A 12,605-nucleotide genomic window follows, 5' to 3' on the forward strand; every position below is an offset into this window, starting at 1 on the left:
GACCAACTCCAACAGAGGGGAAGAAGGACGGGATGTGGAATAGACATGAGCAACACATCTCGAAGAATGCAAGTTACTGAACAGGTAACTGTCCTTTCTTCTTTGAGTGCTTGCTCATGTGTATTCCACAGTATGTGATTGCAAGCTATGTCTGATGGAGGTGGGAAGGAATTCACAGATTCCCTGGCTGAAGCACAGGTCTACCGAAAACAGCATCATCCCTGGCATGGGAGAAGATCACAGAGTGCGAAGTGAACGTGTGTACTGAGGACCAGGTAGTGGCTCTACAGATGTCCTGGATAGGGACATGGGCCACAAAGGCCATCAACGAGGCCTGAGCCCTTACTATAGGTGGTAGCATGTGTGGATGCACGAAGTAATCCACTGGGAAAGCCTCTGGGTCGAGATCGGTTGACCCCTCATGCGCTCGGATGAAGCAACAAAGAACTGCGAAGAGCTGTGTCCGATCCAGATAAAAAGCCAGTTCTCTGTGCACATCGAGTGCATGGAGGCAACATTCCTCGTGAGAGGCATGAGGTTTGGGGCAGAGGATAGGCAGGAAGATTTCCTGGCCCATGTGAAAAGCGGAGTCCACCTTAGGGAGGAATGCCGGGTGTGGGCGGAGCTGAACCTTGTCCTTGTGAAAGACTGTGTAAGTAGGGGGTGCAGGTCAGGGGCCTTGAGCTCCGAGATCCGCCGGGTTGACGTGATGGCCATGAGGAAGGCCACCTTCCATGAAAGGTGAGACCGTAAGCATGTGGCCAGGGGTTTGAATGGGGGCTCCGTGAGGCGGGATAACATCAAATTTAGATCCCACTGTTGGGAGGAGAAAACCCTGCTCAAGTGATCAGCCTGTTTGTTGTTGATGCTTGGCAGGTGGAAAGCCTTCAAAGAGATGTCATGGGCTATACAGAACTCCCAGAGGCTGAGGGCTTCCAGGCAGAGGGCCGAGGACCTCATCCCGCCTTGCCTGTTGATGTAAAACTTCGTGGCGGTGTTGTCCGTGAGCACTTTGACCACCTTGCCACGCAGCTGTGAACTGAATGCCACACAGAGTCAGAGTATTGCCCTGAGTTCCCTGACGTTTATGTGAAGGGACAGCTCCGCAGCTGACCACATCCCTTGGGTCTGTGAGTTCCCTACGTGGGTCCTCCAGCTCAGATCTGATGCGTCGGACACTAGGTCTAGTGACGGGGTTGGGTCCCGGAAGGGAATTCCTTGGAGCATATTGGCCGGGCAGGACCACCATTGTAGTGTGGTGATCACCAGCGCCGGTACCAAGAGAACCTTGTCCAGTTTGTCCCGGGCCTGGGAGAACTCTGAAGCCAACCAGAATTGTATGGGCCTCATCCGAAGCCTGGCATGGTGGACCACGTATGTGCATGCTGCCATGTGGCCCAGGAGCCGCAGGCATGCTCTGGTCGTGGTGACGGGGAACTCCGTGACTGAGGCTATAACCCCCTTCAGGGTCTGGAACTTGTTCAGGGGAAGGGAGGCTGCGGCCTTGGAGGCATCCAGGAGGGCGCCTATGAATTCTATGCTCTGCACAGGAACCACTGTTGACTTGGCCTCATTTACTAGGAGGCCTAGGTTGGCACACGTAGCCAAGATCTAAATGAAAAGTAATCTCATTAGGATAATTTAACAGAGTACAGATCTTCTGAGTAAGACGGTGTCATTTTTGGATAGCCACTTTTTACAGTAAAACAATGTCTTCAGTTTTGTTTCTAATGACACCGGTTCTGCATCTTTGTATGACAAAGTGACCCTAGACTTCTGAGGCAACTGAATAACTTCTGGAAACTCACTTTACTGTCTGCAGATCTTACAGCAGTCGCTGATGTGAGATTCACCCAAGCAGCAGAGACAGTCGGCATGTGGGTCACTTCTAGGCATTGAACACCTGCAAGAGTCGCACGATTTAAACCCTGGGGCCCAGGGCATGCCCCCACTCAAACACTAACTAACTAACTAAGCTGAAACTTTATTGAACTAACACAGGTACTACTAACTAAATGAGTTCTGGGATGAGCTGCAGCAAAGCTGGAGCAAGCAGTTCCGATGCACCGTCACTGGCAGCAAGAAGGAATTGAGGGTGGGGGGAGCACGCAGCTCCCCTTATAGTGCACTATAGAGGTGCCACTCCAGGGGTCGCAGCAGTGCTCCCCCTACGGGTACTGCTGAAGGAAAAATTTCCAGCACTGCTGCACGTGGTGAGCACGCACACCTACTGTGGAATACACATGAGCAAGCACTCGAAGAAGAACTAATTGCTTGGCACTTGAGTAATGGTTTCTTCTTTGTACAGAGGATGTTTATCTAGGCATGAATATCATTACTGACCATTAGAGAGAATACAAGCAATCTGTACAAAACCAGGGTTGCCAGCTTTCTAATTGCACAAAACCAAACATCTTTGCTCTGCCCCTGGCCCCGCCCCTTCATCACTCCATTCCCCCCTCTGTTGCTCACTCTCCCCCACCTTCACTCACTCACTCATTTCACAGGACTGAGAGTACAGGCTTTGGGGTGGGGCCATGAAGGGTTAAGGGTGTGGGAGGGGGCTCTGGGCTGGGGCAGGGGGCTGGGGTGCAGAAGGAGGCTATGGACTGGGGGCTAGGGCCAGGGATAAGGGTCTTGGGGTACAGGAGGGGGCTCTGGACTCAGGCCGAGGAGTTCGGAGTGTCTGGGGGACTGTGGGCTGAGGAAAGGGGTTGGGGTACAGGAGAGGCTCTTAGGTGGGGCCAAAAATGAGGTGTTCAGGGTCAGGAAGGGGCTCTAGGCTGAGGCACAGGGTTGGGGTGTGGGAGGGGTGCAGGCTCTGGGCTGGGGCCAGGGATGAGGGGTTTGGGATGCAGGAAGGGGCTCTGGGCTGGGGACGAGTGTTTGTAGTGCGGGAAGGGATTACAAGCTGGAGCAGGGGGTTGGGATGCGGGAGGGGGTTCAGGTTCCAGGAGTTAGTTTGGGTGTGGAAAGGGGCTCAGTGGCCGCAGAGACATGTTGCTGCTTCTGGGGAGCCATGCAGACCCAGGTCAGACAGAGAACCTGCCTTAGCCGTGCTGTGGGCCACTGACCGGATTTTTAATGGCCCAGTTAGCAGTGCTGACTGGAGATTCCAGGGTCCCTTTTCGACCAGGTGTTTTGGTTGAAAACCGGACACCTGGCAACCCTATTACAAACAGGGCCTTATCCAAAGCCCATTGAAGATGACGGAAAGACACCTATTTCAGAACAGGGGGTGAATTTAAAAATATGACTTTAGAATTTGATTCTGATTACAGACACATGGGTGCTTGTGTCAGAAAATTCCACTTACAAGGAACAGACTATATTTTTTGAGTATCTGAGAATAAACTGTGTTCAAAGATAAAAAACATTCCCTCACTGATAGTACTGTTTGTATACATCTTATATCATCTCTGGTCTAAAAATGGTCAGTTATAAACATCCTTCTTTATTATATTCAGCAGATGATTCCTAAACTGCTTAGTCTAGGCCAAGATTCAGGGTAACTCTGTGTGATGACAATAGACAGTGTAGATTGTATTAGCTATTCTAGGAATGAGACAGACAGAGAGAAATGCAGGGTCTATCTGTGTCCAGCAGCCTCAATAAAAATTACCTTTTAAATTCACTACAAGCATTCTTCTCTTCCCCTCTATGAGACTCCATGCCCCTAAACTGTAAATACATGACTCCATAAAAAAATATACTGTACTAACCAATGGACCTCTAGTTCCTCTTGTGCCTTTAGGACCAAATTTTCCAGGTTGGCCAGCATCACCTGTGGCTCCAATCTCTCCTGGAGGTCCTAGCTGCCCCTTTTCCCCCTGTTGGTGTTATTTTATGGAAAGAATTAAGACATTTACATTACAATTAAATATCAGTTTATACCTTAGCAAAAGAGTATCATTTAGTAAGGGTATTATTTTTAAACACACAATTTGCTTTTAGCTGTAGTTTTTAAATCTGAGAATCTAGGACATGCAGTGAGGAGTATTTCACTAATAAGCATGATGATTTGTTAGTAATTTATTTTAATGTTTTATGCTACTACTAGTGATGGGCTCAACCTGCAAAATCCAGAGCCACATTTTGATGCAAACTTCCCCTGAGCTGTACAGAACTTGGATCTGATGTTCTGTTTTGGGACCATACTTACCTACTACAGGCCCCATTGCTGTGCTAGTGATAGAAAATTATTTGCCCAACTTCAGGGCAAAGTGTGAGATGAAGTCCATGGGGACTTGATTCCTCTTATGCCCGAGGTTTCCTGGCTCATCGCATGAGCCTAATGATGCAAGTGGCACAAAAACTTATGGTATCTTCTGGGGCTCTGGATCCATCAAAACCAAGTGATTCAGAGGAATTATTTTGTAATAGAAATTCAAGGCTCACACAGAAAGGAAAGTAGGAAAGCTGAAAAAGACATTACCTTTCTTCCTGGACGACCCCTTTGACCTGGATTTCCTGGTGTTCCTTCAGGTCCCTGTGTATTTATCATGGAGGGAGAAACAGATATTGAGAGGGCTCTGAGAAGATGTTTAAATTGCACTCCAGACTGGATAATCTCTGTGAGGCCTTTGAAAATTAGAGATGTAGGTGGAAAAATTTCATTAACCTTGGCCTTAACTTAGTATGGGTGTTAGAATGAAGTAAGCATCAGATCACTTTGAAAAGGCACCAAAACCAGCCAAACGGAAAATATATTCATGTGGGAATAAAAGTCATTTTTTTTCAAGCCAAACACCGGATCTAGTGAAGTATGATATGCAGACAGTGGAAAACTGACTGTGGATCCCAAGATTCCTTCTGTAGAGGGAGCCCTAGTGAGAGCAGTAAGGCCCATGGAGGGCTCACCGCAGATCTGAGGCCTAAACCAGTAAGCAGCAGGCAACATGGTGCACAGTTCATTGCTGCCAGCCATGCAGTAATCCAGGTGCAGGGCCCACCAAGCAAGAGATGCATATCAGGTCCATGCTGCCCCTGCTATTCAAGTTACACCACAATCTGACCAAGCCAAGGAGGTGGAGGGGGGATGCCAGGCTGTTACTAGGAGTCTTATGATTCCAAATGAGCCAGGGCGCTCAACAATTGATGCTGACTTTCAGCGGGGAGGAGAGAAAAAGTGTAGGGTTTCTTTTGCTGGAGGGGAGAGAGACATTTTGGTGAATTCAGGATCAAAGCAGCTTAAACCCATCTCCTACTTTATAATCCTCCTCTATGTTTAGACATAGCTCCAAAACAAAACTATTGGTTAAAACATCATTGAATTTTGAGGAAATTCATTTCCTGGTCTAGAGCTGAACTTTGGAGTTTATCCATATGCTCATAATGAGGCCAAACCAAAATACAGGGTTCAAACATTCTCAACCTTCGAGACCTTTAAGGAAGAAGGAAAGCAATTTACTATAATGGCCTTTGAAACATGTGAAGGAGCAGAAGCCTGAAAAGCTTCAGCTAACAAACAGTTAATCACCTGATTAGTCTTGTTTTGTGATGCACAATAAGAGTTTGATGATGAGATTTGCTGTATAAAAATATAATATTATAAAATGAAGATGTGCTAAAACTGGGTTGTTTTTTGACCATTTCAGTATATCAAGTAGTGCAAATAGACAGCATTCAAAGTGTTCTGAGTTCTTCTGATGTTTGTAGCAAGGAGAAGAAAATATCCAGCATGATACTGCTGATCTCCAGATTTATGCAAAGTTAGTAGGGCTTAAAATCAACGAAGAGGAAACTAAAATCCTGAGAATCAGTTGAGTCAATGTCAGGGACCATGAACCCTGGCCCACAGGGCTCTGTGGAGCTAGCAGGTTCCAACTTGCCACCAAGGGACCAGCTAATTGTTATCAGAATAGGAGCTGAACTCAGACAGAGGACCCAGTCCCCAGAGCTGATTGGCAGAACACTTGGGGCCCTGATGGTCCACAGGGGTGGCTCTAGGCAACAGTGCACCAAGTATGTGCCTGGGGTGGCAAGCCGAGGGGTGGGGGGGCTGCTGGTTGCTGTGAGGGTGGCAGTCAGGCAGCCTTCGGCGGCACGCCTGCAGGAGGTCCCAGGTCCCGCTGCTTCAGCAGCAATTCGGCAGTGGGTATGCCGAAGGCGCCGGACCGGCTGACCTCCCGCAGGCATGCTGCTGAATCCCTATTACCAGTGGACTTCCCGCAGGCATGCCGCTGAAGGCTACCTGACTGCCGTGCTTGGGGTGGCAAAATATATAAAGCCACCCCTGTTGGTCCACAGTCCCTATTTAAACCCAGCACAGGAACAAGAAGTGTCCATGCATCTGGGAGCCACCTTGATCTGGACTGTGCCTTGTGCTCCCTGCTCCTGCAGCTTGACTCTGGTTATCGATCTGTGGTTCTGCTCTCAAGTTTGTCTCCAGCTTCTGGGGTCTCCCGGTAACCTGACTCTGCCTGCTTCTTGACATTCAACTCTCGGTTTGCCTTCTGGGCTGTCTTGGATTCTGACCTCTGTGTGGCTGATCTGGCCTGACTCCTGCTTTGACCACTAGGTCAGACTGCCCACGTCCAGGTCATGACAATCAGCTTTAATTCCCTCTGGGGACTCTACTTGCTGTGCTGCCTCTCTGCATGCCTCCAACATCCCTGACCATGCCAAGGACTCAATTTAACCTTATACTTTTTATTCTTGAAAAATATAAGAAGCTTGTTCAATTAGTGATTTTAGTGTTTCCCCTAATCCATTACATAAAATCTTAAAGCATTTGACTGTCTGGGACAGCATATGACAGAGGACTTGATCGTGGGGTAAAAAATATAATATGCTCCTTTTTCAGTTTGTGAGACCGTTTCTTTAAGGAGCCAAGAATAAGCAGTATGTAGCAGAGGTCCTCCAGAAGAGTTTAAAATTGAAGACAGTCGGAACGCCTGAGCTTCCAAGAAGAGAAAAGTTCTCAAGAAAATGCAAATAGGGACAGGTGAACCCAGCTACCCAAATCAGCAAATGAATGTTACAAGTACTTATGTTTCTAAGTAATTACAATGTCCAGTATTCAATCCAGATTTGAACAGAAAGGCTACAAAATTATCCAGAATCTTGAAACTCTCAGAACTACCTCAGCTGCAGGTTCAAGGCATGCCTCAGGTGTATGATTCCAATTTCAACCATGAGCAACTGATTACTCATCTTCAACTGTGGGAAGCCAACTGTCAGTTTACAGAAAGATCAGTGAAATCAGTTCAGAGATACCTCAGTATGCTAAACCAAATCAAATTTCCACTGTTTTCAAAGTGGTGACACTGATAAATGATTTTGGACATCAGTAACTAATGAGGTAAATGAGCGAGTCTCAGAATAAGTTGTAGCTTTCATCTGATCAGATGGACTCAAGGTAAGTGTTATTTGTGTTCTTCCCCTTTGAGGGAAGGGGAATGTAACAGCAGGGAGAGGATGGCTGAGGTCTTCTCTCTAATCTATGTGGGGCCCCATGAATAAGAATATTTAAATCCCTTGTCCATTCACACTGTCTGCGTCTAGATTCTAAAAAAAGGTACTTTTTGTAGAGTGACTTTGAAATTGTCTCCTTTCCCTCAGTTAAGCAGAATCTGGGGAAAGCGATTTAACAGAAATTCAGCTCAGGGGAGCTCATCTGAGGAGTTTTCCACTTCTAGGCCAGTTGTTCAGCACAGTCTAAAAGTTCTTTTAATCTGATAGTTGTTCAGTGGTTTCTCTAGAATACGTTATTGCTTTCACTCTGGTTCCTAGTGAATGCAGGTGCCCATGTGATGATTGGTACCAAGTGGCACTATTGTTATTCTCAGCAGAAAAGTTAAGTGTTGATTGGGGATGGTGGCTGAACTGACTTGTCATTCCTACAGGTGGTCCTTCAAAGATAAGGTTGAGGCACATAGCTGAGGCATCATAGGGGACACTCGCTGGTGTCTGTGGGGCAACTGTTTTGTAGATTGAGAGTGCACCTTTCACCGTACACGCTGTCACTCTTTACAAGCGCTAAATTTTTGCAGAACTTTTTAAAAAAAGTTTTGAGGCTTATAATTCATTTGTTATAAAAGGATTTGTAACTAAAACGTGGTTACACTTTAAAGCCTGAAGTCTTGGCATTTATAAAGGTTGCAGATTGTTTTTATTTATTCAGCACTAGGTGCTTTATAGACCAAAAAATGGCAGCTTTCTACCTCAAGAAGCTTACAATAACAGACAATAAAACATTAGATAATCAAAAGATGACAATAAGGACACAGGTGGGGGAGGAGGGGGAGGACAATGTGTACAGCATGAAAGGTCATGACATAACATTTACTGCTATGTACGTAACTTGTCAGGAGGGGTTTGAAGTAGGAAACTTTAAATTACTGGCATATGTTGCACAGGATCCTTGTGATTGTTCCAGGCATAAGGGAGTGACAGTGAGGAATCAAAAATCTACCAAAAGATTCCACATTTAAAAAATGGCCAACATGGTTCCCTTCTTATCCATGCATCAAGCCATGGAAAGTTATATGGGGGTGGCGAGCTCATTCAAAGGAGATATTTCTTTTTGTAAGAAGTAATACCCAGTTTGGTAGAAATTTATACTTACTGGAATGCCCATTATGCCAGGTTCACCAGTGGGGCCTGTAATTCCTGGAATTCCAGTCTCTCCTTTTTCACCATCCTCTCCTGGAAGCCCCTGGTCTCCAGGGATCCCCTAAAATACAGCAGAAGAATAAATCAAGCCTGAAAAGAATTAAACTGTTATATTGAATGATGTTACACAAGAATTCTCTGCTTATTTTTGGCACTGATCTAAAGCCAATGGGGTCTTTCCACTGACTTCCAAAAGGTTTTTGGATCAGGCCCCCAGATTTTTGCCTGAGTCCGATGCAACTGCACAGTTCTTTGGAGGCCTCACAAAATCTTCCTTCCTTTGTGTCCCTTGCACAGGGGCCTAGTATAGTCTTGGTCCTTGTACTCCTTTGAAAGCAAGGACTGCGAGTGGCTTAGCACTTGGCCACTTTTGGTTGGCTATGTAAAGAATCACATGTTGCACCTTCTTAAGGGTCACAAGTATCAGAGGGGTAGCCGTGTTAGTCTGGATCTGTGAAAGCAGCAGAGAATCCTGTGGCACCTTATAGACTAACAGAGGTTTTGGAGCGTGAGCTTTCGTGGGTGAATACCCACTTCGTCAGACGCAGTATTCACCCACGAAAGCTCACGCTCCAAAACCTCTGTTAGTCTATAAGGTGCCACAGGATTCTCTGCTGCTTTTTAAGGGTCACAGTCACTGTGCTCCCCCAAGCACTGGGGTTGTGGAAGGAAGCATTGTGCCTCCCTGAATGCCCTTTCACAGATTTCTTAGTCCGCTGGTCCATAAATAGTAAGGCAATAGCTTCTACAATCCTTAGCTATTTTACATTACATGCATCATTGGGCTTGTGAAATGCAGATAAGAAAAACTGGACTTAGGTAGGTAGGTTCTTAACTAGGTAAGTAAAACCAGGAATATTTGACATCTATTATGAAAAATGAAGACTACCTTTGAACCATCTTTCCCTTGAACGCCATCTTCTCCTGGGGATCCTGGTTCACCCTAATTTTGAGAAGAAATAAAACAAATATCTGAAGGAGCTCTCTTTATTGGGACAGAGTTGACTGTGAAGAACTTGTGCTGTTTAGCATTACATGCATTTTTTAACTGAAATCAGATTTTTGTAGACAGATTTCTTGTTGCTGGGATTTTTTTTGTCTTCATTAGAACATAAGAATGGCCATAATGGGTCAGACCAATGGTCCATCTATCCCAGTATCCTGTGTTCTGACAGTGGCAGGTACCAGATGCTTCAGAAGGAATGAACAGACCAGGGCAATAACTAAGTGATCTATCCTATCATCCAGTCCCAGCTTCTTGCAGTCAGAGGTTTAGGGACATCCAAAGCATGGGGTTACATCCCTGACCTTCTTGGTTAATAGCCATTGATGGACTTATGCTCCATGAAATTATCTAATTCTTTTTTGAACCCAGTTATACTTTTGATCTTCACAACATCCCCTGGCAAGTAGTTCCACAGGTTGACTGTGTGTTGTGTGAAGAACTTCCTTTATGACTGTTTTAAACCCACTGCCTGTTAATTTAATTGCTTGATCCCTAGTTCTTGTGTTATGTGACGGGGTAACTAACACTTCCTTATTCACTTTCACCACCCACCCCATTCATGATTTTATAGACCTATCAGATCCCCCTTAGTCATCTTCTTTCTAAGCGGCACAGTCCCAGTCCTTTTCTCTATCTCCTTTTATGGAAGCTGTTCCATATTTCCAATAATGTTTGTTACCCTTCTCTGAACTTTTTCAAATTCTAATAGATCTTTTTTGAGATGAGGCAACCAGAACTGCATGCAATATTCCAGGTGTAGGTGTACCATGGATTTATATAGTGGGTTTATAATATTTTCTGTCTTATTATCTATTCCTTTCCTAATCGTTCCTAATATTGTGCTTTTTTGACTGCCACTGCCCATTGAGCAGATGTTTTCAGAGAACTAGCCACAATGACTCCACAATCTCTTTCTTGAGTGGTAACAACTAATTCAGTTGTTCATTACCTTAGGGAATAAAACTCAGAGGCCTGTAAATATGAAATGCAGTAAGGTATAGGTCAGGACTCCTACAGTTACAACATTCTGAAATTTCAGATTCAAATATTTGAAAACATGAAATTTATTATTTTTAAAATCTTATGACCATGAAATTAACCAAAATGGACCATGAATTTGGTGGGTCCCAATTAAGGGCTCATTTATATATATCGCTCAAGATCAACACTATCCATGAAAAAATCATCACTTATCAACAGTTACAACACCAACGTATTTAAGGTTCTTCAATATTTGTCTTTATTAGGGTCTGATCCTGAGAGAGACTGAGCACTCATAACTTTGCCTTCACAGCAAACTGCAGGTGTACTGCACCATAGGAAATAACTTTGTGGTATCTGATATACAGTGGTGTTATAAGTGTTGACTTTCTAATGCTGAGCTTATTTTTCTCCAAGGATTAGCAGAATCTTGGAACCTACTTCAATCAGGATTCTCTAAAGGAAGAAAAGGAGGTGTTGATGAATTGATGGAATGTACAATTACATTCTAAAGTTGAAGTTAGAAAGAGTCTTGCTTTATTCTTGTCAAAACTTTCTAGAGAAAATCATTTCAAAACCAACTTGATAACTTTATTTGACACGGTAACAAGCCTTGTGGATAGGGGAGAAGTGGTAGATGTGGTATATCTTCACTTTAATAAAGCTTTTGATACTGTCTTGCATGACCCTCTCATAAACAAACTAGGGAAATGCAACCTAGATGGATCTACTATAAGGTGGGTACAAAAGTGGTTGGAAAACCATTCCCAAAGAGTAGTTATCAGTGGTTCACAGTCATGCTGGAAGGACATAATGAGTGTGTTACTGCAGAGATTAGTTCTGGGTCTGGTTCCGCTCAATATCTTCATCAATGATTTAGATAATGGCATAGTGAGTACACGTATAGTCTGCAGATGATACCAAGCTGGGAGGGGTTGCAAGTGCTTTGGAGGATAGGATTAAAATTCAAATGATCTGATAAACTGGAGAAATGGTCTGAAGTAAAGGATGAAATTCAACGAGGACAAATGCAAAGTACTGTACTTAGGAAGGAACAAACAGTTGCACACATAGGAGGAGTACTGCGGAAAGGGATCTAGGGCATGTAGATCACAAAGCTAAATGAGTCAACAGCGTAACACTGTTGCAAAAAAAGCAAACATCCTTCTGGCATGTATTAGCCAGTGGTAGCTCCAGGCCCAGAACGACAAGCGCGTGCCTGGGGCGGCAAGCTGTGGGGGCGCTCTGCCGGTTGGCGAGGGCGGCAGGCAGGCGGCCTTCGGTGGCATGCCTGCGGAGGGTCTGCTGGTCCGCAGGTTCAGCGAACCTCCCGCACGCACGCCTGCCTGCCGTGCTTGGGTGGCAAAATGCCTAGAGCCCCTGGTATTAGCAGAGTGTTGTAAGCAAGACATGAGAAGTCATTCTTCTGCTCTACTCCGCGCTGATTAGCCTCAACTGGAGAATTGTGTCCAGTTCTGGGTGCCATATTTCAGGAAGGATGTGGACAAATTGGAGAGAATTCAGAGAAGAGCGACAAAAAATGATTAAGGTCTAGAAAACATGACCTATGAGGGAAGATTGAAAAAACTGGTTTGCTTAGTCTGGAAAAAGAGAGACTAAGGGGGACATGATAACAGTTTCAGTACAAAAGTGTTACAAGGAGGAGGGAGAAAAATTGTTTTTCTTAACCTCTGAGGATAGGACAAGAAGCAATGGGCTTAAATTGCAGCAAGGGAGGTTTAGGTTGGACATTAGGAAAAACTTCCTAACTGCCAGGGTGGTTAAGCACTGGAACAAATTGCCTGGGAAGGTTGTGGAATCTCCATCATTGGAGATTTTTAAAGCAGGCTGGACAAACACCTGTCAGGGATGGTCTAGATCAGTGGTTCCCAAACTTTAACAACCTGTGAGCCCCTTTCAATAGAATGTCAAGTCTCACGAACCCCCTCTTAAAAATGAATATTTCCAGGAATTTTCTCCTTTACCTGCGTACAAATTATAA

The 12,605-nt window shown here is 45.0% G+C and overlaps 1 protein-coding gene across 1 annotated transcript in view; it reads right to left on the reverse strand.

The window, feature by feature from the left end:
- Window positions 1–12,605, reverse strand: part of COL24A1 (collagen type XXIV alpha 1 chain) — a 240,624-nt gene that overhangs the window by 48,192 nt on the left and 179,827 nt on the right. The window contains exons 36-39 of the mRNA XM_032779279.2: window positions 9,506–9,559; window positions 8,570–8,677; window positions 4,436–4,489; window positions 3,723–3,830 (exon numbers count right to left, since the gene is read on the reverse strand). Of these exons, the coding sequence (XP_032635170.1) occupies window positions 3,723–3,830; window positions 4,436–4,489; window positions 8,570–8,677; window positions 9,506–9,559 (324 nt within the window). The remainder of the gene's footprint in view (window positions 1–3,722; window positions 3,831–4,435; window positions 4,490–8,569; window positions 8,678–9,505; window positions 9,560–12,605) is intronic.

This window comes from Chelonoidis abingdonii, chromosome 7, assembly GCF_003597395.2.
Source record: "Chelonoidis abingdonii isolate Lonesome George chromosome 7, CheloAbing_2.0, whole genome shotgun sequence".
NCBI lineage: Eukaryota > Metazoa > Chordata > Testudines > Testudinidae > Chelonoidis > Chelonoidis abingdonii.